General features: G+C 36.2%; 1 protein-coding gene across 1 annotated transcript in view; it reads right to left on the reverse strand.

The window, feature by feature from the left end:
• Nucleotides 1-1,790: 1,790 nt before the first annotated feature.
• The window catches only part of LOC124372783 (juvenile hormone epoxide hydrolase 1-like), a 30,431-nt gene continuing 8,254 nt past the window's right edge, over nt 1,791-23,967 (reverse strand). Inside the window, 7 exon segments of the mRNA XM_046831193.1 lie at nt 1,791-2,198; nt 3,988-4,189; nt 5,578-5,812; nt 9,281-9,483; nt 12,160-12,422; nt 12,424-12,465; nt 19,120-19,359. Coding sequence (XP_046687149.1) covers nt 1,791-2,198; nt 3,988-4,189; nt 5,578-5,812; nt 9,281-9,483; nt 12,160-12,422; nt 12,424-12,465; nt 19,120-19,359 — 1,593 coding nt within the window.

Consider the following 23,967-nt stretch of genomic DNA (forward strand, 5'->3'; position numbering starts at 1 on the left):
TATTGTTTTTGGCTAAAAAACTGTATTGTTTTCATGAAGCGTGAGCGTTGTCGTGATTTAACAGCCAGTTTTGGTCTTTAACCCTTTAAGGAGTAATGACGTTCTGGAACGTCACTACATCATTTGTTCATAGGAGTAAGGATGTGAAACACAATACACTCCCAAAATAGTAAGAAAAAATTTTGTTTTATTTTTAATGAAAATCAGATATCATTACTATAAATAGCTAATATTTACTTTTGTTGAGAAAACACAAAGGCTAAAATTTGTTTTTTTGTGTGAAAGTGCTCGAGACATGGATGTATACACAGTGGCACACCACACTCTTTACATTCAAACGTCGTATCCTTCCTCTTCTTTTCTCTGCTTGAGGAATGAGAACAGACGTAGCATCTCTTTTGTGTCTTCCGTGTCTGACCTTCTGGCGTCGGCAGTGGGCGGGGGAAGTGTCTGCCGGTTAGGCGGAGTGGATGTTGGTCTCTGGTAGCGGCTGGCGGCAGCACGACTCTCGGCACCCGCGGCTACCAGCCTTCCTTCTCTTGGAGTGTGATGTGTTTCCAATATTTGTCGGATGAGGTTTAGTCTAAAGTCACAAAACCCACTTTTCTTGTTTTGTTGGATTACAAACATGTTGTATGTATTCAAAACAACAATATCAATCAAGTGGAAAAATAATTTACGGTACCACTTCTTTGATTTCCTTGCACTGTCATTGAAAGATATCATCATGTCAGAGCAAGTCGACTGCTCCCATATCCTTATTATATTCTATGACAGAGCTTGGTTTGTTTACAGTCTTTCCAAGCTTAGTCACAGGAATCATTTCATGCTTGTGGATTGTTGTTAGCATTGTTACATTACGGTGGTCACACCATTTTACACAAAGCATGTGTTTTTGGCTCCTAAATTCACAATCTCCCTTATTCATTTTTTTGGGTAAGCAAGGGAGACCTTTCCGGTTTTGTCTTACAGTTCCACAAGCTGCTGTTTCATTTTCAAGAAGCCAGTTGAACAAGCCGGGACTGCTGTACCAGTTATCAACGTACAACACATGTTTACGTCCTAAGTAGGGTTGCATTAGTGTTCTGATAACCTTTGCTGACACTCCGACGTCTTCGTTTTCATTCAACAAGTCAGTGGTCTTGCCAGTATAAACAATAAAGTCAAGGACGATGCCTGAACTGCTGTCACACAATACATAAAGTTTTATTCTGAACCGCTTGCGTTTAGACGGAATGTACTGTTTGAAACCCAGGCGACCCTTCCATAGCATGAGGCTCTCATCGATGACCAGGTTCTTATTAGGAGAGTAGGCTACAAAAAATCTTCTCCGTAGGGTTTCGATAACCGTTCTGATTTTGTATAATTTATCTCCCCCCCCCACTAGTGAATTGTCGTCAAGATGTAATACTCGAAGCAACAATAGGAATCTATCCTGACTGAACACCTGAGGGAATATGGGAGTGGATCTGTACTCCAGTAGAGTTTTAGTGAATTTTTCTTGCAATGGGGCATTAGAGGCAAAAATCGCAAAAAAAAATACATCTCATCAGGGTTTGTTTCTGTCCAGCGTCTGAGTTTGGAGAATTCTTTTATTCCTGCCTCATTTTTCATTTGCTGCTGGGCATACTTATTAGTCTCAGAAGCAATGTACGAAACTAAATCGTAATCGACAATAGACAATAGACAATAGACAAACTTCTTTATTAGCATATTCATCAAGAACAGTAATAGAGTCAGAAATTAGATAAACTTATTTTGGAAAAATAATTTTTGAGTCCGATGATGCATCACATTTGAGAGCGATTGTTGAGTTCCAGTTGAGGCCTCCAGTCTTGGTTCAAAAATTCGTCAATGGTGTAGAAAGGCTGTCCAACAAGCAAGTCATGGAGTGCTTTTTTAAAAGGGTTACCCTGAAGCTCTCTTAATGGTTGTGGTAGATGGTTCCATAGCTTTCGCCCAATGTAGGTTGGTTTCTCCTCGAAAAGTGCTGTGCGGTGTATGGGTAGAGTGTAGCTTGTTGCATAACATGTGTTGTAGTGATGAAGGTCCTTTCCAGTTTTGAGATTCTTCTGGTGTGCATACATGATAACTTCTTGGATGTATAGCGCAGTAACAGTCATTATCTGGAGTGTCTGGAAGGCATGTCTGCAGCTCTGCCTTGGTTCTAAGTCAGCCAAAACTCGGATGGCTTTTTTCTGTAGGGTAAGAACTCTATTAAGGTTTCTAACTGAGGAGCCACCCCAAACCGCAAGTCCATACCTCAAGTGAGTTTCTACTAATGAGTAGTAAGCTGTTTTGGCTGATTCCAAGTTGCTGATCCATTTAATGCGTCGAACAACATATATTCCAGATGCTAATTTTTTGCAGACATTGTTCACTTGCTCAGTCCAGGTTAGGTTTCTGTCCAGAATGACTCCAAGAAATTTTACATGATTTTCAACTGTTACATTGGCGATGCTGGGAGTAGTGTCTCTTTTCTTACTGAAATTAATTTGTATTGTTTTTTGTGGGTTTATGGCCAGGTCATTTGTTTTACAATAATTCAGAGCCTTGTTTAGAGAGGCTGTAGCAGCTGCACAAACACCTTCTGCAGTGAGATTCCTTATCAGGAGTGTTGTGTCGTCTGCGTACATTACACATGATGTATTATTATCTTGGGTATGTGTTGGGAAATCATTTACAAATAGAATAAAGAGGACAGGGCCCAGTACAGACCCTTGTGGAACTCCTCGGAGAATAGGAAGTGGTTTTGACTGGTGTGTTTTTGTAATTCCAAGTGTGGTTGTCTGTACCTCAACTACTTGGGTTCGTCCTGATAGGTAGCTTGCAAACCATTTATTTGCTGTGTCTGTGATTCCCAGTAATGTTAGTTTCCTTAAGATGAGGTCATGTCCCAAACAGTCGAATGCCTTACTATAATCGAGAAGAAGTGCGGAGATGTATTGTCCTTTGTCTATTTGGTCAATAATGTCTTCAATTAGGCTGATTATGGCAGAAATGGTAGATTTTCCCTTTGAGAATCCATACTGGCAGTCGTTGATTAAATTTAGCTTCTTGAGGTGTGTCATAAGTCTGATGAGGACAACTTTTTCAATAATCTTTGAAAATGTAGAAATCAGGGAGATAGGACGATAATTTTGCACATCATTTGTAGATCCTTTTTTGTGCTTCGGGTATACTTTCGACAACTTTAGTGCAGAGGGAAACTGGCCTAGGCTGAATGATTTGTTTATTATACTTACAAGAGGTGGAGTCAGTTCTTTTCTGCAGTATTTGACAAGCTTAGATGAGTATTCATCCATTCCACTTGACTGCTTTGATTTAAGGGAGTTTATAATATCCCTGACCTCGTCATTGTTTGTTGGTGTAAGAATTAAGGACTCTTGGCAGATTATTTCTGTTCGAAGGTCAGGTGCATTTTATGTCATGGTTCCCTATGACCTGTCTATTCTTTTTCAGCGTCAGCTCGGCTACATTAGTAAAATAAGTATTAAAATGTTCAGCTATTTCCTGAGGGCTATCAGTCTCTCTGTTATTAATTTTAATATGCATTTGTGGATATTTTACTTGGGTTTTTCCTCTTTTTTCATTGTTTATAAGGGCTCCATAGGGCTTTACTCTTGTTATCAGCTGATTTGATGTAGTTTGCATTTGCGTTTTGGTTTAATTGTCTGAGTTTCTTGTCATAATTTTTTCTTCCTTTCTACCATGATCTCTTTGTCTTGCACATTTCCTGTTGTTTCATATTTATGTAGAGCCCTTAGAAAGTCAAATTTAAAATTTTCTGCCTCATTGTCATAGGGGAAAGTTCTCTTTTTTCTTTTCTTAATCGAACAGTTTATGAAAGAAATCTATTTCCTTTTCAATATTATCCTCAAAGTCAACTTGTAGGCCAGAATTAGAATCATCAAATATAAAGTCTTTTTGTTCAAAACAGTCAACATGTTTCCATTTGCAAATTGGACAAATATCAGAATCACTTACTGGTAATGCAGGTTCTTGGATCTCCACGTCAAGTTCATTGTCGAAGTAAGAAGCAGCGAGGATATCTTCTGCGGTTTCATCTTGTTCATCCCCACTATCACCAAACACATTCTCATTGTCGGAGCCTAAAACGTCATTGTTATTGTCTGAGATTTGATCTCCTTCACTCCACTCGTACAGCCCCCTTCTTATGTCGTCACTACTACGTAAGTTACGTTCTGGATCCATTTCACAACACAAAAGGAAACTGACTTGAGAACAATAAACTACAATATTTCATCATTGTAGAAGAAACTGCACAAAGTGAATGTTTACAGCGTAGCAACAGAATGCGACTGTAGAAATTGCTGTTAACAGTAGAAATCGCGGGAATCCGTATGCGGAAAAAAACCTTTACAGCCCACTCTGTAGTTGAAAGCAGCTGACAGTATTTACACGGGAAACTGCACTCAGTTATTTAAGGTTAGGAACAGTGGGCGGATTTCTTCCATAGAGGAAAAAACATAAGCGCTAGTACTTGTAATATGTCATAATTCATTGACGTTCTAGAACATCCTTACTATTTTCACATGATTTTTAATATGACGTTCTGGAACGTCAATACTATTTTGTAACAAACACCTATACTCGTTAAAGGGTTAAACAAATCAGGCCTCTTTGACGCACATTTTCCTTCCAATGCATCAAAACATCACAATAAAGATCAGAATTTACTGTAACACCAAGTGGCATGAACTCACAACGGACAATACCTTAAATTTTTTTAAATCACAAGCATTGTTTTTGTTGCACTTCTCACTTGTATTGCTTATTCAATCTTAGTGATTGTGAACTTTTACACGCTGATGACTGCTGTTTTGTTTCTGGATCATAACCATAAAGCCAACTTTCATCACTAGTTATGATCCTGAATATGGATGTGGGATCACTTTCAGATGTCACTTTGAGTTCACTGCACACATCAACACGTCGCTGATCGACAGTCAAAAGCCGCCGTACAAATTTTGTGGCAACTCAATGCATGCTTATATTTTCTGTTAAAATTTCTTGACAGCTTCCATAGCTAATACCGACACTACTACATAAGTAATTTATTATCTGACAACAGTGTTTATTAATGAATGAGGTGCCGAATTTTTCCAACAATTTCATCTGTTTTGCTCGTGGAAGGGCATCCTGAACGATGACCATATTCAATTGAAGTTCTGCCAGCCTTGAAACAATTGTACCTATGAAAAACCTATGTTCTGCTCAGTAAATGTTTTTCAAAAGCTCCTTGAACCCTTGCAAAAGTTTTCGTTGGTGATTTGGTTAGACATAACCTAACCACTCATAACAATGAAACTCGGCACAATGACTTAGCAGCTATTGCGGCTATAGCACAGTTGTACAGTTGTCAAAATATGGCGAGTACAGTCCAGGAACTTTAGGATACCACCTCGTATTAGAAGAAGAGCTATTGGGTAAAACTATAGAAAGTTTTTAAGATAAAATTTGAAGGATGAGGTACAGATAGGCTCTGTTTTCTTGAACATCAAGATTATAACACCTTAAATAAACAGTATTTATGAATAAAAACGAATGACATACTGGTCAAAGCCCAATGCTCGATGGGTCCTGTTGAAGTGTTCACTGTACAGACGCATGGAGGTAGTGATGGTGCCTGTCATCCAGTAGATCATGACATTGTCCAATAGAGCTTCCAGCTTGAACTTTTTAAGAAGACCTCCATCCTTGAGACTCTTCCATGAACGATCAGTCCAAGTTGAGAACTTCTCCAAGATGTAAGCAGCCAGCCCCATCGGTGAATCTCTCAAAGCTACACCTATAGACATACAAGTATATGACTTAAGATCAGTGACAAACTCAGATTAAAAGAAAAAGAAAGGATTATAATTGCTAATATGTTTGACTCTAGACTAATTCTTTAGGGGCAGCTGAAGGGCTTATCCAAAGAAACTTTAGATTAGAAGTGTTTAGAAAAATTCTGATAATGATAAACATACATCGTAATATATATTGCTAAATAAAAGTGGCATTTAATTTTTTACTGCGCATTCTCGTATTTCTAAAATAAGAAGTAGTTTTTAAATCAAACTGTTCTAATCCTGATGAATCTATTGCAAAATAAATATTACACAAAGACTTCTATTTAGTGCAATATTATCAAATTTCAAAATATATAAAAGTTTCACAAATTAAGATTTTTTAATGCCATGGATAAATGTTAACTTTGTTTTAATACGTGTTTTGTTAGACATTATTTCTTACATAAACCTTTCAATTGTAATTGAGGACCCTAGAAGTAAAGGGGTATAAGTGACAAAAAGCTAAATTTGAGTAAACGCCGTTTAAAGTTGAGCCTTCACTGTAATTGTCACGATGTTTAAATGATAGTTTTTCTTCTCCAGTTTAGTAACTGTAGTCATTACTAATATTATTAGTAAAAGAAACTCATGATTTTATTAATATTACTCATTTTGAAGCTATTTTTTATATTGCTAAGCAGCACTTGTACCCTTTTACTTCTAAGAGAAAGGCCAAAAACGTGAAGAGATTATAAAGTTTGAGTAAAGATTTATTATTTACAATAACACTAATACATAATTAACGTCATTGATCTATGATTCATCATCAATGTCATAATTGTGATCTTCAATTTGGTCTTCTTCCTGTTCAGTTTGGCCTTCTCCTTGTTCAGCCTCTTCTATGTTTGCTCGTTCTTCATCATGTTGACCATCATGTCGGAGAGTTATGAAAAACCCATGGTAAATTGGAGGTACATAGTTCACCAACTGCTGTAGATTTGAATATTTAGCTTGCTTAACACGAGGCCTTTTTTCAATCGGTACTGGCAACAGATCTGGCAGGATGGCAGAGATTTTGCCAGCTCGAGTGGACTTCATAGATAGCTCATTCAACTCTTCCAAGCCACTTGCAGCTGTCTTCTTGTAGAACAGTATGACAGGCTTGTCCTGTTGGAAATGTAACCACTGCATACTCTGTATTCCATTTACGCTTTTCTTGAACAATCGCACAAGTGTGTGAAAGTCTAAAAAGTCGTCATTTTCCATCTGTACTGTAAAGAACTTTCTACTTGTAGAAGTAACTAGCTCCATCCAATGTTGAGGCACATACACGTCCTTTTGGGTTTTTTTCTTTTTCAACTCTATTAAACCAAAGGCTTAGTCACACTCGTTATAAGAATGGCCTCTTACAAAAAATATATGATCTACAGTTTCAATATTACTGTTTCTGACAATGTGGAGCCAAGATTTTACTGTCAGATGACTCTTATTTTGGCCCCCACAGTTGTCACTAAATGCAGTTATGTGTTTCACAGATGGCGGAAGGCATCACACAGGTATTTTAGGAGACAAGATGACATTTCCTTACATCCACGTGACGCCTGACCTTCGTGACACATAAAGAAATGGGTTGTTCCAGTCTGTAGGTTATGAAAACCTAAGTTAAAAGTCCATAGTTGCCTAAGATAATATGCTTTAGAAGTCGATACATTAGGAGTTGGCATAGTCTTTTGCAAGTCAAAGATTATCGCAACTCTGCTATCATCCTTTAGCTTACGACACTCTTCTTTTAAAAAGCATTACTTTAAAAAGAAAATAAAATCATAATATTGCTTTAGAGCAGCAATACCATTACCCATTTACAATGAAAACAAACTCAATTGACAGTCTGACACAGTGGAACAGGGGTACAAGTGCACTTGTACCTCTTCTCTTCCAAGCCCTACTCATAGTTGGCTTGGAGGTTAAGTGCTTTGCTACTAGATAGCAGCACTTGTTGGACTCATCACTTAGATCTCTTTACTACCAAATAGAATAATTTATTTCCAGTTCAGTGATGCAGTTATCTTAATATTAAAAAAAATGTCACTTATACCCCTTTACTTCTAGGGTCCTCAATTAAAACCACATTTGCCAAGTATAAATTGAAGTACATACAATTTGAAGTACTACTTTATCATAAAATATAACTCAGAATTATTTGAAATGACATTGTTCATGGTTTGTCCTATTTAATTGTAATATTTTTCTCTATTTTAAATAATAATAGGTAACATATGTAACATTACTAAGTGAGCATTGAGGTAATCCTTTTTTGAGCAAGTTTAATATTTATGTCACTACTTTAGACATAAACATCAATGATTTAAGTAATTTTATGATTAAAAGTATACCTTGTAAACTTGTAGAGGGAAATCATTATTTCACTTCAGAGCTTGGTCTTTAGTGTTGCTAACAGTTTTCTTCAATACCAAAATGTAATGTTATTGTGGTAATAACTTTTAATTTGTTGTTTAATATATTTGTTACTTTATCTTTTAGGACAGTTCTACACAGACCAGCCCCATATGGCCTCAGCAAATAGGGCAAGGCCTATTCAGCTGGCAATGTAGCCATAAGATGGCTGCCCAGAAAGTACCAAATGTGATCAATATTAGCTGTGCCATAGCATTCAGTTTGATCTCTTTAACTGTTTGAAATCTGCTTTCTTTATTTGAGGATTTGAATTTCTAAGATAATCAGACGTCTCGGTCGGTGGTTATAGTTTTATTCAAGTCTAACATGACATTAAAACTTCACTCATTTTTTTCTTCACTGAGCAATTTTGTAATCACAACGACAAAATTAGGCAGCAGCTATCTGGCATTAGAGGTTAAAAAACAGTAATGGGTTACATTCAATGACTTCATCTCCAAACCTTCTCTGGCCAATATACAGACACCTCATTTTTTCTGCAAATCACAACAGTACGCAGAAACAGGCAAATAACCAGAGACAATGATACCTTCATATAGCACCTCACTGAAATTATGATCTTCAACATACAATATGCCAGGTGTCTCACAACCAAGGTGCACGTCTACTAGATCTTTATTAGCTCTTGTACAACAAATTGATGTACAATTACAGTTGTTTGCAATGATGTCACTGTAGATTGATATCAACAAATTATATTACTTTTCCTTTTATGATTTATAGCTACAACAAATACAACCAGAAATGCTTTATCGATGAACAAAAAAAGTTGGTACTTTCTGGGCAGCCATCTTATGGCTACATTGCCAGCTGAATAGGCCTTGCCCTATTTGCTGAGGTCATATGGGGCTGGTCTGTGTAGAACTGTCCTAAAAGATAATTTCATATTTACAGTGACATACAAACTGTCAGGTTTCATATTGTTTTTAAAACATCATATATTGCTTGAAATGTAAGGGTGCGACTGCACTAATCTACAGACTGATATACATACATTTTTTTAATGTTACCTATTGTGTCAGGCTTGGTAGCTTGCAGATGCAAATATCCAGATTCCTCTAGCAAAAAGGAGTAGTGGTCAGACATTGGATAAACATACTTCTGTTCTGTTTCATCACCAATAAGACTTGGATACCAACTGCCGATGATTTGCCACGCCATCATTCCAGTAGTTGGCATAACATACGCCATATTTGTGTGAAGTCCAAGAATCCTGTCAGTGGCAAATATTTTGGTATTATTAACATGATACATAATAATTAAGTACCTAATCATGTTAGATAGCATTTAATACTATTTTACCTTAAAAAAAGGTGGTTTTCAATTTTTAATGTACACATGAGCTTAGATAGAACAAAATTACATCTTTCATGAGTGACTGCACCGTGTGATGTAAAAATTACTGTGAAAGAGTAACACCTTTTTTTATTATTATACACATTTTCAAAAACATTTACTTTTTTAAAGTAAATAAATTTCTTACAATCTGGGATTAAAACAATTATGTAGATATTATAGTTTCAGATAGTCAGTCTTCCAAAAACCAGCATAGTTTTAAAATAGTTCTAACAAATTTAAGAAAATACTTTTAATAATTTAGATACATTTTACAATGCATTCATAGCATTCATTTTCTCATGCTAGTTTTTCCTATTCATTTTCTTTTTTTACACACATAGTTGTTAAATTTATCCTCTAAACCACTTATATCCATGTTAACTAGCATTGAAGGGGTTGCCTTACAAGGGGATGGTTACGTTTTTATTAAGGTTTAACTACCACATTGCAAACAGTGGCAAAGTCGAGGCAAAACAAATGGGGCCAAGTGATTACTCGTTTCACCGGGCCAGGGATATACCCAACACTCAGGTTTGCAAAATCAAGCATACTGTATCTGACTTTCTATTGTAATCATTGTTTCAATGTTAGAATGCAAGTGTCGCTTTTTTCTCTTAGAGCTCTAAATATTTTTAGTCGTAAAGTAGCTTGGATAGTTGTCATATGATACCTAGGAGGAGCTTCACGAACCCAGGATTACCTCTCAAAACATCAAAACAGATTTGTGATGCTGACTAATACTAATTGACTTCACAAGCTCAGTAGTTACAAGTTCAAAACCAAAGACAGATCTGAACTAAATACTTAAAAGATAAAACTCAAGCTAGGAGGGAGGGTTTAGCTGAGGACTGAAAATTAGATTTCTTGAGGATCTTGGGATTTGAAGAATATTAGATAGTTCAGAGCTAAAATATGCTGAGTTACACTTCATATTTATAATCCGAAAAGAGGGCAGGACCATGCTCAGGATTAACATGGTTTTGCAATGAAATGGTATTGTATTGAGATAATTGCTGAAGCAATTCAGGGTTAGACTATCGGTAGTGTTCTGATTACATATCAGTCCTTTAATAAAAGTGTAACATTCCATAACACTTTTACTTTTGTGAGGGATATGAAAATCTGCAGCCCCAGCCAAAGAGAAACAAGTCTACCAATCTGGTAAAAATTTATTTGTTCTGTAATCAATATTTTAAAAGATCTACTGTGTTATAGGTTCGTATTGACGTTTATATTTTACTGCTACTAAAATATTAATAATTCAGCAGTTGCTGATATAGTGATTGAAAATAGCTCATTAAAATAATTTTTAAATTCAAAGTTTTATTTCTATACTTTCTATTTACAACATAGTCATAATACTCTATTTACATATTCGTCAAGAACAGTAATTGTGTCAAATTACACATTGGTTAAATATATTAATACAAGATGTAAAATAAAATAATTGAAATTAACATAAGTATATAAAATTGTATTTTATTCAGTTTACGCTTGAGTTCCTCTCCAATTGAAGAATTATGCAAAAAAATTAAGTTAACCAGCAAACAGTCGATGTTAACAATGTGGTTGTTTTTAAGTTTTGATTTAAATTAAAAATATTTAAAAAAAAGGCTAATATATTTTACTTAATACTGTCTGCAGTTTAAAAGTTTATATTTAAAATTTTAGCTTTAACTTTTTTGATAGTTTTTGCGTGATTTATACTCAAATATATAAACAAAGAATGAAAAAGTTTCCTATAAGACATTGATTTGTGAAATATAGGCATGTTAGTAAATTACATGATTCTATAGTTAATTTTTTAATGTTAAAATCTGTTCCAAAAGTATTTTAATGCTTAATTTTCAAAATATTTTCCGGAGGTCACTCTCAGAACCCCTTTTTCACAACAGTGGCTCATTAGCTAAAATAAAATCTCTTTTTTTCTAACATTACAATATGTCACCGCTGAGTGTGATGAACAACATCTATTACCACATAGGAAACAAAATTGTGTTTTTTTTAACATTTACAGTATAACCTAACATCAGTCATACTAGTAAGTTTATTATAAAAACAACTCATATTTACTTTTAATGAGGAAAAAATAAAGACTAGAGGTTAGCGTACTGAAAAAACTTGTTATAAGGTAATGAAAAACATCTCAGGTATCAAAAACGGCTATTATTTGTGCAGGATCACAAAAAAATCAAAAGTGATAAAGTGCATGCCAGCTAACTTTTTGCAGTAAGGTAAACGTCAAGAATACACATTATAAGTTTATGTAAAATGCATTTTGAGTTTATATAGCACAATCTTTACTGAGCTAAAAATTAAATTTTAAAATTATGTCAAAAATACAACAACACAGTGGAATGTAATAGTAACCATTTGAGTCCTATGGGATCGATTAGTCAACGGTGTAAAAAGTGCACATAATAATGCTCTGACACTGAAAAGATTATAGGTAAAAGTAAATTAGATAAGTAGAACAATTGTTGTGCTACTAGAATATGATTTTAACAGTTACAATTGAATCCATTACAAACAAAGTGGAACTGGTACTTACCTATCACCACGGGTCATCTGTGCAAGCAGAGTGACAATGATGCTGCCCCAATCTCCGCCTTGGACATAGTACCTTTTGTGACCCAGTTGCTTCATAAGAGTGCGCAAGACAACGGCGACCTGGGCTGGTCCAAGACCATGTCGGGTTGTAGCCTGTGAAAATCCATAGCCAGGCAGTGATGGGGCAACTACCTCAAACACAAAATCTTGTCCTTCTCTTGGAGTAGTCAGCAGAGGGATGATATCATAAAATTCTCTCACAGAAACCTGGCCAACCATGGACTAGCAGGAGTGGATATACATGTAACTGCAAATAGTTATATTAAATTAAAACAATTTTAAACATAAAAACACAACATTATTTTTAATTATTATAATTTTATTCATATTTTTGACTATATGTGTTAAATGAAAATAATATGTAATTTAGAGAAGAAACAAATGATATGCATTGTAAGTAATAAATATGGTTGTTTTATTATTGTAGTTGATCACATCATATTAGTATTTATATTAACACACTACAATCAAATGTAATTTACTTAAATTTGAAGTTTGCATCTGAAGTTGATTCCTTAGATGATAAGTATTTAGTTCAAAACATAGAGACAGCCAGAAAACTGCAGGTATTCTCTTTTTAGACCTAAGGTGCATCTCTTAATAAAAACGTTCTTCTATATTCTTTAATGTTTAATAATTTCCCCAATTTTTAAAATGAAATTTTGAATCATATTATATGTTCGATACAATAATTAGAGTGACAACACAGTGATGTACCCCAGTCACAAGCAACACACTCCAATAGCAGTGATGTTTAAGCTCTGACACTGTGAGCATCATGTATGGCACAAAAGCTTTTATTATTGTAACAGAAAACATTATAAATGGAGCATATGCTGGAGCAGCATTACATGATTACATTGTGATTCCATCTGAGCAAATCCACTTTCAAGATTGCCTTGGAAGCTTACAAAGATGAAACCCTGCTGAGGGCTAAGGTCTTCTGGCAATTCACTCGGCAAATAACTGACAAGAAACTGTTAGTCATGGTACTATCTTGCAAACTCAACTAATATCACAATATATATTATTTTTAACTTTTATTAAACAAAAATATAAATTTCTTTTTTATTTGGCAGTATCTAAATAGATACCATGCTACGTAGACTTGAAAAAAACAATAATAAAACAATAAATACAAGCATGTAAGCAGCTGGATGATGAAGATTGAGTTTTGATAATGAATAATGTATGAGTTTATCTTTTGTGTGGGGTTACACATTAGGTATAATGTACTTATTTTATCAACACAAGATAATTTATGTCATAGTTGTGTAGAAGGATATTGTGACGTCGGGGCCCATGTTCCCGCCGTCTGGAAGTACTGGAGGGGGAGGTCAGCAGGGTGCCCGAGGCGGTGTGTACGCGAGAGGACTCCGGCGCGAGCGGACGTCCGAGCTCCCTGAGGGCCGATCTAGTGTAGGGCTTAGCCTAGTGATGGTCGTGACGCGTGGTGTCCGTGGGTTCGGAAGTGTTGTCGTTTAAATAAAGTTGCTGTAATCTGAGCTGCGTTTGATTCCTGAGTACACCCCCTTCGCCCCAGCTGAGCAGGAGGCGTGACAAATTGGTGGAGAGAGCCGGGTATCCTGAGGTGATCCAGAACCAAAGACGGATTAACGATCCCAGGTTAGTAATACAATATTTAATAGTAATATAATATAATAGTAAATATTTCTTTTTAAAATTCGGATTGTTTTTTTTTTTAAGTAAATTGATTAAGTTGAAAAAGAAATGTAGATTGAAAGAACAAGAGAGAAAGTTAGTTTTTGATCCAAATAATTGTAGTTACCTTTTGAAAGCAACGTGTAATCTGGAGTAAATAATTTTATTTGTTTTCTCGTAGCTTGTAAGCCGAACACAATTTTGTAGTTGTTGTAAGAGTAGCCTACTTAGCAGCCACAGTGCGTCGAACCAAGGTACCGGTAAGGGAGGCAACCTACCCGTGATGTAAACAAAGCTGTTTCTTTTTATTGGTGAATAGAATAATTTTGAGAAATATTTTGTGTTGTTATAAAGTGGTTTAAAAAAAAAAAAAAAAAAGAGAGCTTGTCCATGGGTAGGCCAGGTCAAACCCAATTGGTACGACGACTGTCGCGGCATTAATATGTTGTGGTGTTTTGAATAACCCTTGTGTTCAGGGGAATATGTATATTTAAATTGTTGATTTGATTTGGATTGTGATTGTGATTTTGTTTTGATTTAATTTTGTTCTGATTTGGTTTTTATTTAAATCTTAATTCGTGATAGGGTGGAGCAATCGTATGTCGTCCCCAAACATCAAGTTTAGGGTAAAAACAAGAAGTCAGTCAAGGCTGACATCAGTTAGTGAGGTTCCCGAAGAACCAGGACAACCCCAAAGACATCTTGAGGAAGTAGGAACCGTAGCTGAAGTCGATTTAATTCCCCTACCTGGTAGTGATACAGGGAGCAGCCTTGGAGCACTGTCAGCCGAATATTAATCCACTATGCTATGTCCCTAGATACGCCGGTGATGCTGTGTCCGGATCACGTTGCCCTAGAAAAACATTTATGGGTGCGACCATACAAGAGCTGAGCTCACTATGTGTATTTTCATGTGTATCAGGTAACGTGCCACTTATCACCCAGATAGACGACTTCACCTATGTACTAACCCATATTGTTGAGCATTTAGAGTTTGTGTGCAGATACACTTCGAACACTACAGTTAAGATAACAGAGCGTAAGAGCCTGGGTGCACTACACGTGAGAGTGCCGTGTGATTGTAGCTTAGTCGCTGACTCCCACATTTTGGTTTCAGAAAGCTATCCGTGTAGACAGGAAGCGGATAAGTTAGCTGTGGCACACATACTTCCAGCTTCGTGGTCAAAATTAAAAACTTTGAAAATCACCTCTAAAATTAATCATGTTTCCAGCACTTTCGAGACACTAGACGAATGCTTAGACAACGAATGGCCTAGTCAGCTGCCGCACTGGAATTTATCTTTTTCAGAACATAGAAAGTTAGAGAGCCCGACGCTTAAGGTTTTGTCAGTGGAGAGGGACATGTATACATCACTGTCAGCCGTGCTGCACTCCATTTATTTTTGTTTACTAACCATAATTGTTGTGAGAAATCCCCATCTAGTAGGCTTAGGTATAGGAGCATTTGTGAGAGCAGAAAATGAAATATTCTCCCCGAATCAGGAACAATTTATTGTGGATTTATTTTGTGGCATTATAATAATATTGGTTCTGATTGGTTGTCGGTACGTCGTGGGATTATGGGTAAACTGGAGATCCAAGGTATCGAGACGAAAAGGCGACGGCATAGCGATGACCGCCAAACGTGACGTCAGAGACGATGGCTTGCCAAAGAACTTACCTATCACGGAGGTCGATGGAAAGGAGCTGAGAATCACTCTTGAATGGTGGGACCAAGTTCGTGATCAGGTATAAAGGATACCAGGTAATCGTTGTAACCATAGGTAAACTTCGAGGTAAACTGTATAACTGTGAACGTTATAGTGTATGATTAATAAAATGTATAAAATATATTATTTCAGGAGATTATTGTTATCATGAATTCGTAAACATGTAAGTCCAGTGTGTGAATGAAAATGTGGGGAGTGTGAAAGTTTGAATGAAAAAAACCGAGTGGCCACTCAGAGTGAATGTGAGTGAATATGAGTATTAGCTAATATAAGAGTTTATATTTCAAAACTGTTTATTATGATTGACTAGGTGAAATACATGTTCTGTTTTCAGCGGTACGTATACATACGCCAATATCAGCGTGGAATGATTAGAAGTTGATTTTGACTAATAATAATTAAATTGTAAACTCATAATTATTCTGTAAATACAGGGGACCCTTGAAATAGTTTTAGAATTCCTAGATTTGGTTAAGACTTAATGTTTAAGAGGATTGGTACGTCGCAATGACATAATAATTTGTTAGTAAAATATAATTGCCTATTGTATTATAACACTGATGTAAAACAGTTAATAATAATTTATGTTGTTCTTCCAGTTGTCATTAACGTAATTATGAATTAAGCGTTGACAAGTTAGTTTCTAAGATTGTAACACTGTATACGAAACCAAATGTTGTATATGGTTATGCTAACCAATGTTAAGAAATAAGTAATTGCTTTTGTAATTTGTTTGTAAATTGGGGAATAAAAATAATCAAGTATTAGCTTGTCAATGCATACAAAGTAACTTATAAGATGTTCGGGTATAGTCAGCTATTAACATATTCTTGTGTGGTGTTGAGGTAGTTATGTTGAAAGGTAGTTAGATGTGTGTAAAGAATAAAATTTAAGAGATAAAAGCTTTGTTGAAAAACGAAGTCATTTCATGCTAAGTCTTAGAGCACCGGTGGGAAGTCCAGTAGCTCAGAGCCAGGCCGGTGACCCGAGAGGTCAGTTGACCAGAGAGGCCGGACGGCTACTGCTGACCACAGCTACTTTTGTCACGTAGACACTGCCGCTGTGCACAACTTCAGTTACAAAACTTTGTACCACCTCTTGCACTGTAAAATATCTGTATCCTGTAGTACATGGTTACGCTTATAATGTCCTACTATAGTTTGTTTCACTTGTCTATGTTAATGAGTAGGAAGATGTCAAATATCTAGAATAGCCTTGTCGTGGACTTATAATTACAATTGTTTAGTTTGGGTCCCTATAATAATATCCACTTTGTAAGGTTATTATCTATTAAAAAAAAAAAAAAAAAAAAAAATGTTTTTGCAATAGTAAGTTATAGTATGGGTAGATAATAAGGATTAATGTACTAGTTAGTAATTTGGTAAATAGTTCTGATAATAATATTATCATGTTTGAATTGGAATATCGTCATTGTATTAGATCATAAGAAAGGGCAATATAGAGGATTAATATATTTTGTTTTGTATGACTCGCACAGAACAGCTGAATGGTTCCGGAATGTGTCATGAACTCATCTATTCATATACAATTATAATTTCTCGCTTCAAGTAGTTATAACGACATGTAAAGTTGATTAATGTATTTTAATATAAAATGTCGAATATACCTACACGTAAGGATATATGTATAATATAAGGGAATGGACACCACCGCGGGTATTTAAGAGTAAGTTTATATGAACTAATGTTTCTGTCAAATAAATGCGATTACACCAATAGCAAACATTGCTAATTAGAGTAGGTAGATAGGCTCTCGTAGGACAACATGTTTTGTAGAAGGCAAACCTTTGTGAGGAACGATCCATTGCCTGTTGCTGGAATAACATTAAAATTAATAAACTTTCCCTGGAAATGTATTAGTGAAGCGGTACCGATGGGAGCGAACGACTGAGGCTCGTGATCGGGCCGTCCCAACGCCAGAGACTTTATGTGTGATCGAGCCGTCCCAACGCCAGAGACTTTATGTGCCAGTGTAAATGACTGTCCCTGAGAAGTGGCTGCCGCAGTGTCGTTGTTCCCCATGTGTTTCCTCCACATCTAAAGACAAATATTGACTGTTGGAGAACCCCGACCGCTAGCCACACTGTTAGCGATACGCGGCGAAACGTGAGGGTAGACGCCATGGTGACTTGTGCACGTGACCCAGCCGCCCAGCTGAAGACAACCAAGGGACCAGCTGCCAGGGCCTAAAAGAATGAAGAAGACGAACTCCTAGAGGGCATCCACCCCAACAACCACCCTTAATTTGGCTGGGGGTGTGTGACGTCGGGGCCCATGTTCCCGCCGTCTGGAAGTACTGGAGGGGGAGGTCAGCAGGGTGCCCGAGGCGGTGTGTACGCGAGAGGACTCCGGCGCGAGCGGACGTCCGAGCTCCCTGAGGGCCGATCTAGTGTAGGGCTTAGCCTAGTGATGGTCGTGACGCGTGGTGTCCGTGGGTTCGGAAGTGTTGTCGTTTAAATAAAGTTGCTGTAATCTGAGCTGCGTTTGATTCCTGAGTACACCCCCTTCGCCCCAGCTGAGCAGGAGGCGTGACAATATTAATTCAAATTAGCTTTATCACCTGTAAACTTTATGTAACAGTGGTTGGAAGGAAACAATTGTGTTTTGTTACATAAACAGTGTTAAACTTTAAACTATATTTTCCTTATTTTTGTTTGTACAGTTTTGCATAAAATATTATCCAAACATACTTAATTTAAATCATCAAAATTATTTTTCATAATAAAGCTTACATTCTAGAAGCTCTTTTCTTATCGGAATTCTTAATCATTAAAATAAATCCATAATAAAAAATTCCTTGATGCATATGAAACAATTTTTATAAAGTAAAACCAAACTAATCTAGTAAATGATGAACTTGGGCCTTTTTAAAATTCACCATTACTTTATTTGATGTAATTAAGATTTAACTTTATTTTTTACGTATACATAGACATACTTCCTGTTATATATTATCTCCTTGTATTTTTAGTGACATGTGTTTTTATTTAAGTACAAAATTGTTTATATTATTATTGTAACCATTTTTATTCAGTTATGTGGGTCTGGTGATGTGTTCCTTGAACACGAAAGGCATCACAAAAATAAAAAGTGTATTATTGGAGTGTTTATTTTTTTTTCAAATGAAATAATAAAGGATTTTAACTTTTCAGATTTTGTTATGAATAATCTATGACAATACCTCAAAAGCTACAATCAACTAAATGCAAATAAAATATAATACTAAAATAAGAACTTTTGCAAAAAATAACAAAAACCAAGATAACAGTATGTCAGTATAGTCAGATTGTTATTCAACTTTAAAATTTTCCTTGGGATTCACACAATTATAACAGTTATGAGTGTACATTCAAAGTGACTTCTTTAATGTTTAAGTTATATTTAATATTACTTGTCTGTTTATAACAAGCATAAATACATTGTTCCTGTTGTATTATCATCCTTTTATCAATTAAATAAACTATTAACATATGAATGCATAGAACGTACTCCTTTTGCATTTTTTGGTTTTACATGGATGAAGTGGATCTGCAGGCCTTGAGTTTCCATTGTGTATTGAGGCAGGGAGTTCAAGTAATTTTGACGTTCCTCCCAGGAGTATTTCGTTCTCCAAAAGTCCAGGACAGTCTGCAGAAACTCTGTGTTAAATCCATACTGGAAACCCACATCGTCTAGTGGTGGGTGGAAAGGGCGAGTGTTGCTGAGACGATGATGCAAATCATCCAGAAGCTGTGCAATTAATGATCTGTCATTAGTAGAGTTCCAATAATTATGTTTATAATACCTTGAATTTAACAAAAAACATGTCGAACCATTTAACTCTGATCAAGTAAAAGGAAAAATTTGTAAATGTAAAGTTAGAAGTAGCTAAACGTAGAAATATACAAACAGCAATGTGATATGATGCAATGCAAAGCAACATGAATCTATCAACCAACTGAACAACAAAAAGAGGTTGTTGATTTTGTTCATTTACTAACAGACTTTTGGTGTCTTTTTAAAAGATATTTAGCTTTAGAGACGTTTCTTTTGACATAGTGGAGAACCAGTTTCTGTAGCATAAAATCGTTCATGATATTAGAGTTCGATAAAAATGTCCTAGTAGAATTATTAGGACAGGATGGTTTAACATGGAGAGGGCGATTAAGTTTTGTCAAGCAGGTTAACAAAGTATGAAACAAGTGGAAAAAAGTAACTCCAGCTTTCACGATGTATTAGTTTTTTCTTGCCAAAAGCGAACCAATTTCAGTAATTATAAAAGGCCTATCAGGGCTCTTAAATGTGAATACATCTCAAGTATGAAGTAAGCTTTAGAATGAAATTTTGCATGTAAATTTATTGAAGCCTGTTCCACACTCATGTGGTCTGGTGTCCTTCTAATGCTATCAAAGTTAGTTGTTTGGTTGCATTGTCATTGTTATTTATTTAATAATTTTTCTTGCTTTTGTTCACTTTTTACACGCTGTTGAAACCATAAATAGTGACAGTTTTTATATATAACACTTGTTCAAATTTTCAAATATTTCCACCCTTGTGTAGATAGCTACAACATATGAAGAGTAATTCTCAGGCATTTTGAAGAGGGACAATATTAATTAAACATGGTATAGGTCATTCTCACAGATACCACTGCACTTTGGATCCATGAGATAGCCTCACGTGTATAGCTGCTTTAACTAACTACTTGTTCCTCGTCTGATACTGATTGTTCAATTTTCAATGGTTATTTTCCAAGTGGTTTATCCAATTGTTTACTCTTAGTATTCATCTAAATTACCATGTTCCATTTCCTTATTTGTGTTTCTTTCATGTAAAAAGCTTTAGCTTGTTAATTCCTCAAATTACAAAACAGGAAAGCTTTCTTTAAATTATTTTGTCTACTGGCATGTAATTAAACTCAGAGTAGTATAAAATTGTTTATTAATTTTCAAAAAATTTACGGAAAACATCAGGATATTACATATATTTGCACTACAACTACAAGAAACATATAGGGTCTGAGTGTTATAATAATAAAATACACAGAACACGATGTGATTTGTGTATTTAATTCCATATGTTGCCTGTGTTTAATAATTTCATGTCGCATCACATCACGCCACTGTCAGTGCATTGGTACCCTAAAGTCTTAAGGTTGAAGTTACATACTATTTCTCTATCACTATAGTAACTGAAAATGGTTAGCCATCTTTTAAATTAATAGTGTAAACACTCATTCTTACCCATAACACAGAGTACGAGGGAAGAAGAGGATAAAATTCAAACTACAATCCTATTTTCATCTATCATTATTTACAGTCATTAAATAAAAATCAATCAAATGCCGTATTGGGGCAAGGATTAGCTTAGTTCTCAACAGCTTGGATTACTCTGCTATAGACTAAACAGTCCACATCAGCTTTAGGTAAAGTAGCAATTATGTGAGCAGCTTCTTGGTACATCATATTCCACAGCAAAGAGAGTGTTACGGCCCGGTCTTAGACATTATTTTATTTGTTTATTACATATAGTTCATTTATGTTAGGTATAAATATATTTGTAATTAGTTTAGTATCTTACTGTTAGTTTATTATTGTATTGTTAGAGGGGAGATTTGTTGTCTTAGATTTTACGGGTGACATCCCTAATATTTATGACAAGGTCGCCTGGAGGTATGGAGTTCTTGTTCTCAGGGCGTGGGAGGCGACAGAGCTTTCACTCCCATTGTTAGAGGTGGCCTTCCACGAACCAAGGGATGTTACCCCCAGGTTTATGGTAGGGTCGCTTCAGGGCGGGAGGGGCTGGCCCTCACGCCTCGTGGGAGCAAGAAAGAACCTTTACCTGGGACAAGGGCCTAGAACGAGTCTCCTCTAGTCAGTTCTTCATTGTACTCCGGAGGCGTAGGGTAGAGAGCACACAGCTCTCTACATTACATATAGTTTAGGACAGCTAGCGCCAGCTAGCTGTATTACAATACAGTCCGCTTATTCCACTTTTTGTATTAACATTTTAGTTTGAGTAAATACAAGTCCTGATAGTTCAAAAACAAGTGTTTCATTTCATATATTATTCCAGTATTCAAGGCCCGTCAAGCGCGCCGCCAACATGGTCCAAGTGCAACGTTTCTGGGAAATTGAAGATTGTGACGTTCACACATCCCCAGCCAGTCAAACTACCACGTGTGAACGGATGTACACAGAAACAACGTACAGGGATTCTACAGGCAAATATGTAGTTAACTTGCCATGTAGTGATGACATAAATAGTCTAGGTGAGTCCAAGAAAACAGCTGAATCTCGATTTAGTCAACTGGAAAGAAAATTAGAAAGAGATCCCAATCTACATGCAGCATATTCACAATTCATGAATGAATATGAAGCACTAGGGCATATGGAAGCGGTGGAACCCAACGTGAAGCCAGTTGGTCCAGTATATTACATTCCGCATCTACCTGTCGTTAGAGAAGACAGTTCAACAACGAAGCTCAGAGTTGTATTTGATGCTTCGGCCAAAACGAGCAGTGGTCGATCATTAAATGACTGTCTTTTAGTTGGTCCTACCATTCAGCAAGATGTCTTCTCAATCTTAGCAAGATTTCGATATCATACATACGTATTAAGTGCAGATATAGAGAAAATGTACCGCCAGGTATACATTAATGAGAAACAACTGGACTTACAGCGCATACTATGGAGACAAGGTAGAGATCAACCTCTAAAAGTCTATAGGTTAAAAACTGTCACCTATGGTACAGCAGCAGCACCCTTCTTAGCAATCAGGACCCTCCATCAACTGGCCACAGATGAATGATCAACATATCCTATAGCCTCATCTATAGCGCTATCAGATTTCTATGTAGATGATCTTATGACAGGTGCAAAAACACTCGAGGACGCTAAAGTCATTCAAACACAAATGTCGCAAATGCTTAACTCAGGAGGATTTAATTTAAGAAAATGGAATTCAAATTCGAAGGAATTGTTGGAAACAATCCCAGATAAAAATAGAGCGAAACAAGAACAAAATAAACAGTACAAAGTGCTTGGTATGTGGTGGAACTCTGAGACCGACATGTTCCATTACGCATCTACTGAAAGAAAACCACATGACAAGATATCAAAGCGTTCTGTTCTGTCAGAAATAGCCAGTTTATTCAATCCTTTAGGACTTGTAGGGCCTGTAGTTTTGAAATTCAAACTATTCATGCAAGAGTTGTGGGTAAGAGATCTGAGTTGGGATGAATCTCTTCCATGTGATCTTCATACATCGTGGCAGACACACCGACAACAGCTCTCAACTTTGAAACAACTTCAAATACAAAGGCACATCACAGTAGGTCACGCAATCCAAAAAGAAATACATGGGTTTTGTGACGCCTCAGAAAGGGCGTATGGAGCATGTGTGTACATACGAACAACCGATACTGACGGACGCGTGTCAACACAATTATTATGCTCAAAATCTAGGGTATCACCACTTCAAAAAATGACCATTCCTAGATTGGAATTGTGTGCCGCGCTGCTACTATCGAAACTTGTAACTAAAGTATTGGATACTGGCATTAAAGTTGATGGATACACACTATGGACCGACTCCTCAATAGTTCTGGCTTGGATCACTTCATCAGCATCAAAATGGAAAACTTACGTTGCTAATCGGGTGAAAATTATTCAAGAATTGACGACTGAAAGATGTAGTTGGAGGCACGTAAGAACCAACGACAATCCAGCAGATCTGATATCAAGAGGTTTAAATCCGATTCAAATTATCGATAACAAATTATGGTGGCATGGCCCAGAATGGTTAATACAAAATTCTAGTGAATGGCCCAAATTTGATTTGAGTAGAATTTCAGATGTACCAGAACAAAAACTAATACCAACTACATTGGCGGTTGTCAGCACTGAGCCACTAATAGATGTTGCAAAATACTCATCTTTAAGCAAACTCACAAGAGTTACAGCGTATTGTCTTAGATTCATCAGCAACCTGAAGAATTCACATCATAAACTTACAGGTCCATTAACTACAGAAGAGCTCAACCATGCCACAAATCATCTCATCAGAGCAGAACAGGAACATTACATGAGAGAAGATTATAATAGGCTCATGGAAGGAAAGAAGATTAGGAAAGACAGTCCATTGTGGAATCTTCAATCTTTTTTTGGTCCCGAGAAACTCATCAGAGTAGGCAGGAGATTAAAACATGCAGAAATCAAAATAGATCAAAAACATCCCATTGTTTTACCATACAAGTCACATCTAACAGAACTTATTTTTCGTCATGAGCACATCAGACTTCTGCATGCGGCACCTCAACTGCTGCTTGCATCGTTGCGGCAACGATATTGGCCCCTT

Source organism: Homalodisca vitripennis, unplaced genomic scaffold, assembly GCF_021130785.1.
Source record: "Homalodisca vitripennis isolate AUS2020 unplaced genomic scaffold, UT_GWSS_2.1 ScUCBcl_4024;HRSCAF=9915, whole genome shotgun sequence".
Classification (NCBI taxonomy): Eukaryota; Metazoa; Arthropoda; class Insecta; order Hemiptera; family Cicadellidae; genus Homalodisca; species Homalodisca vitripennis.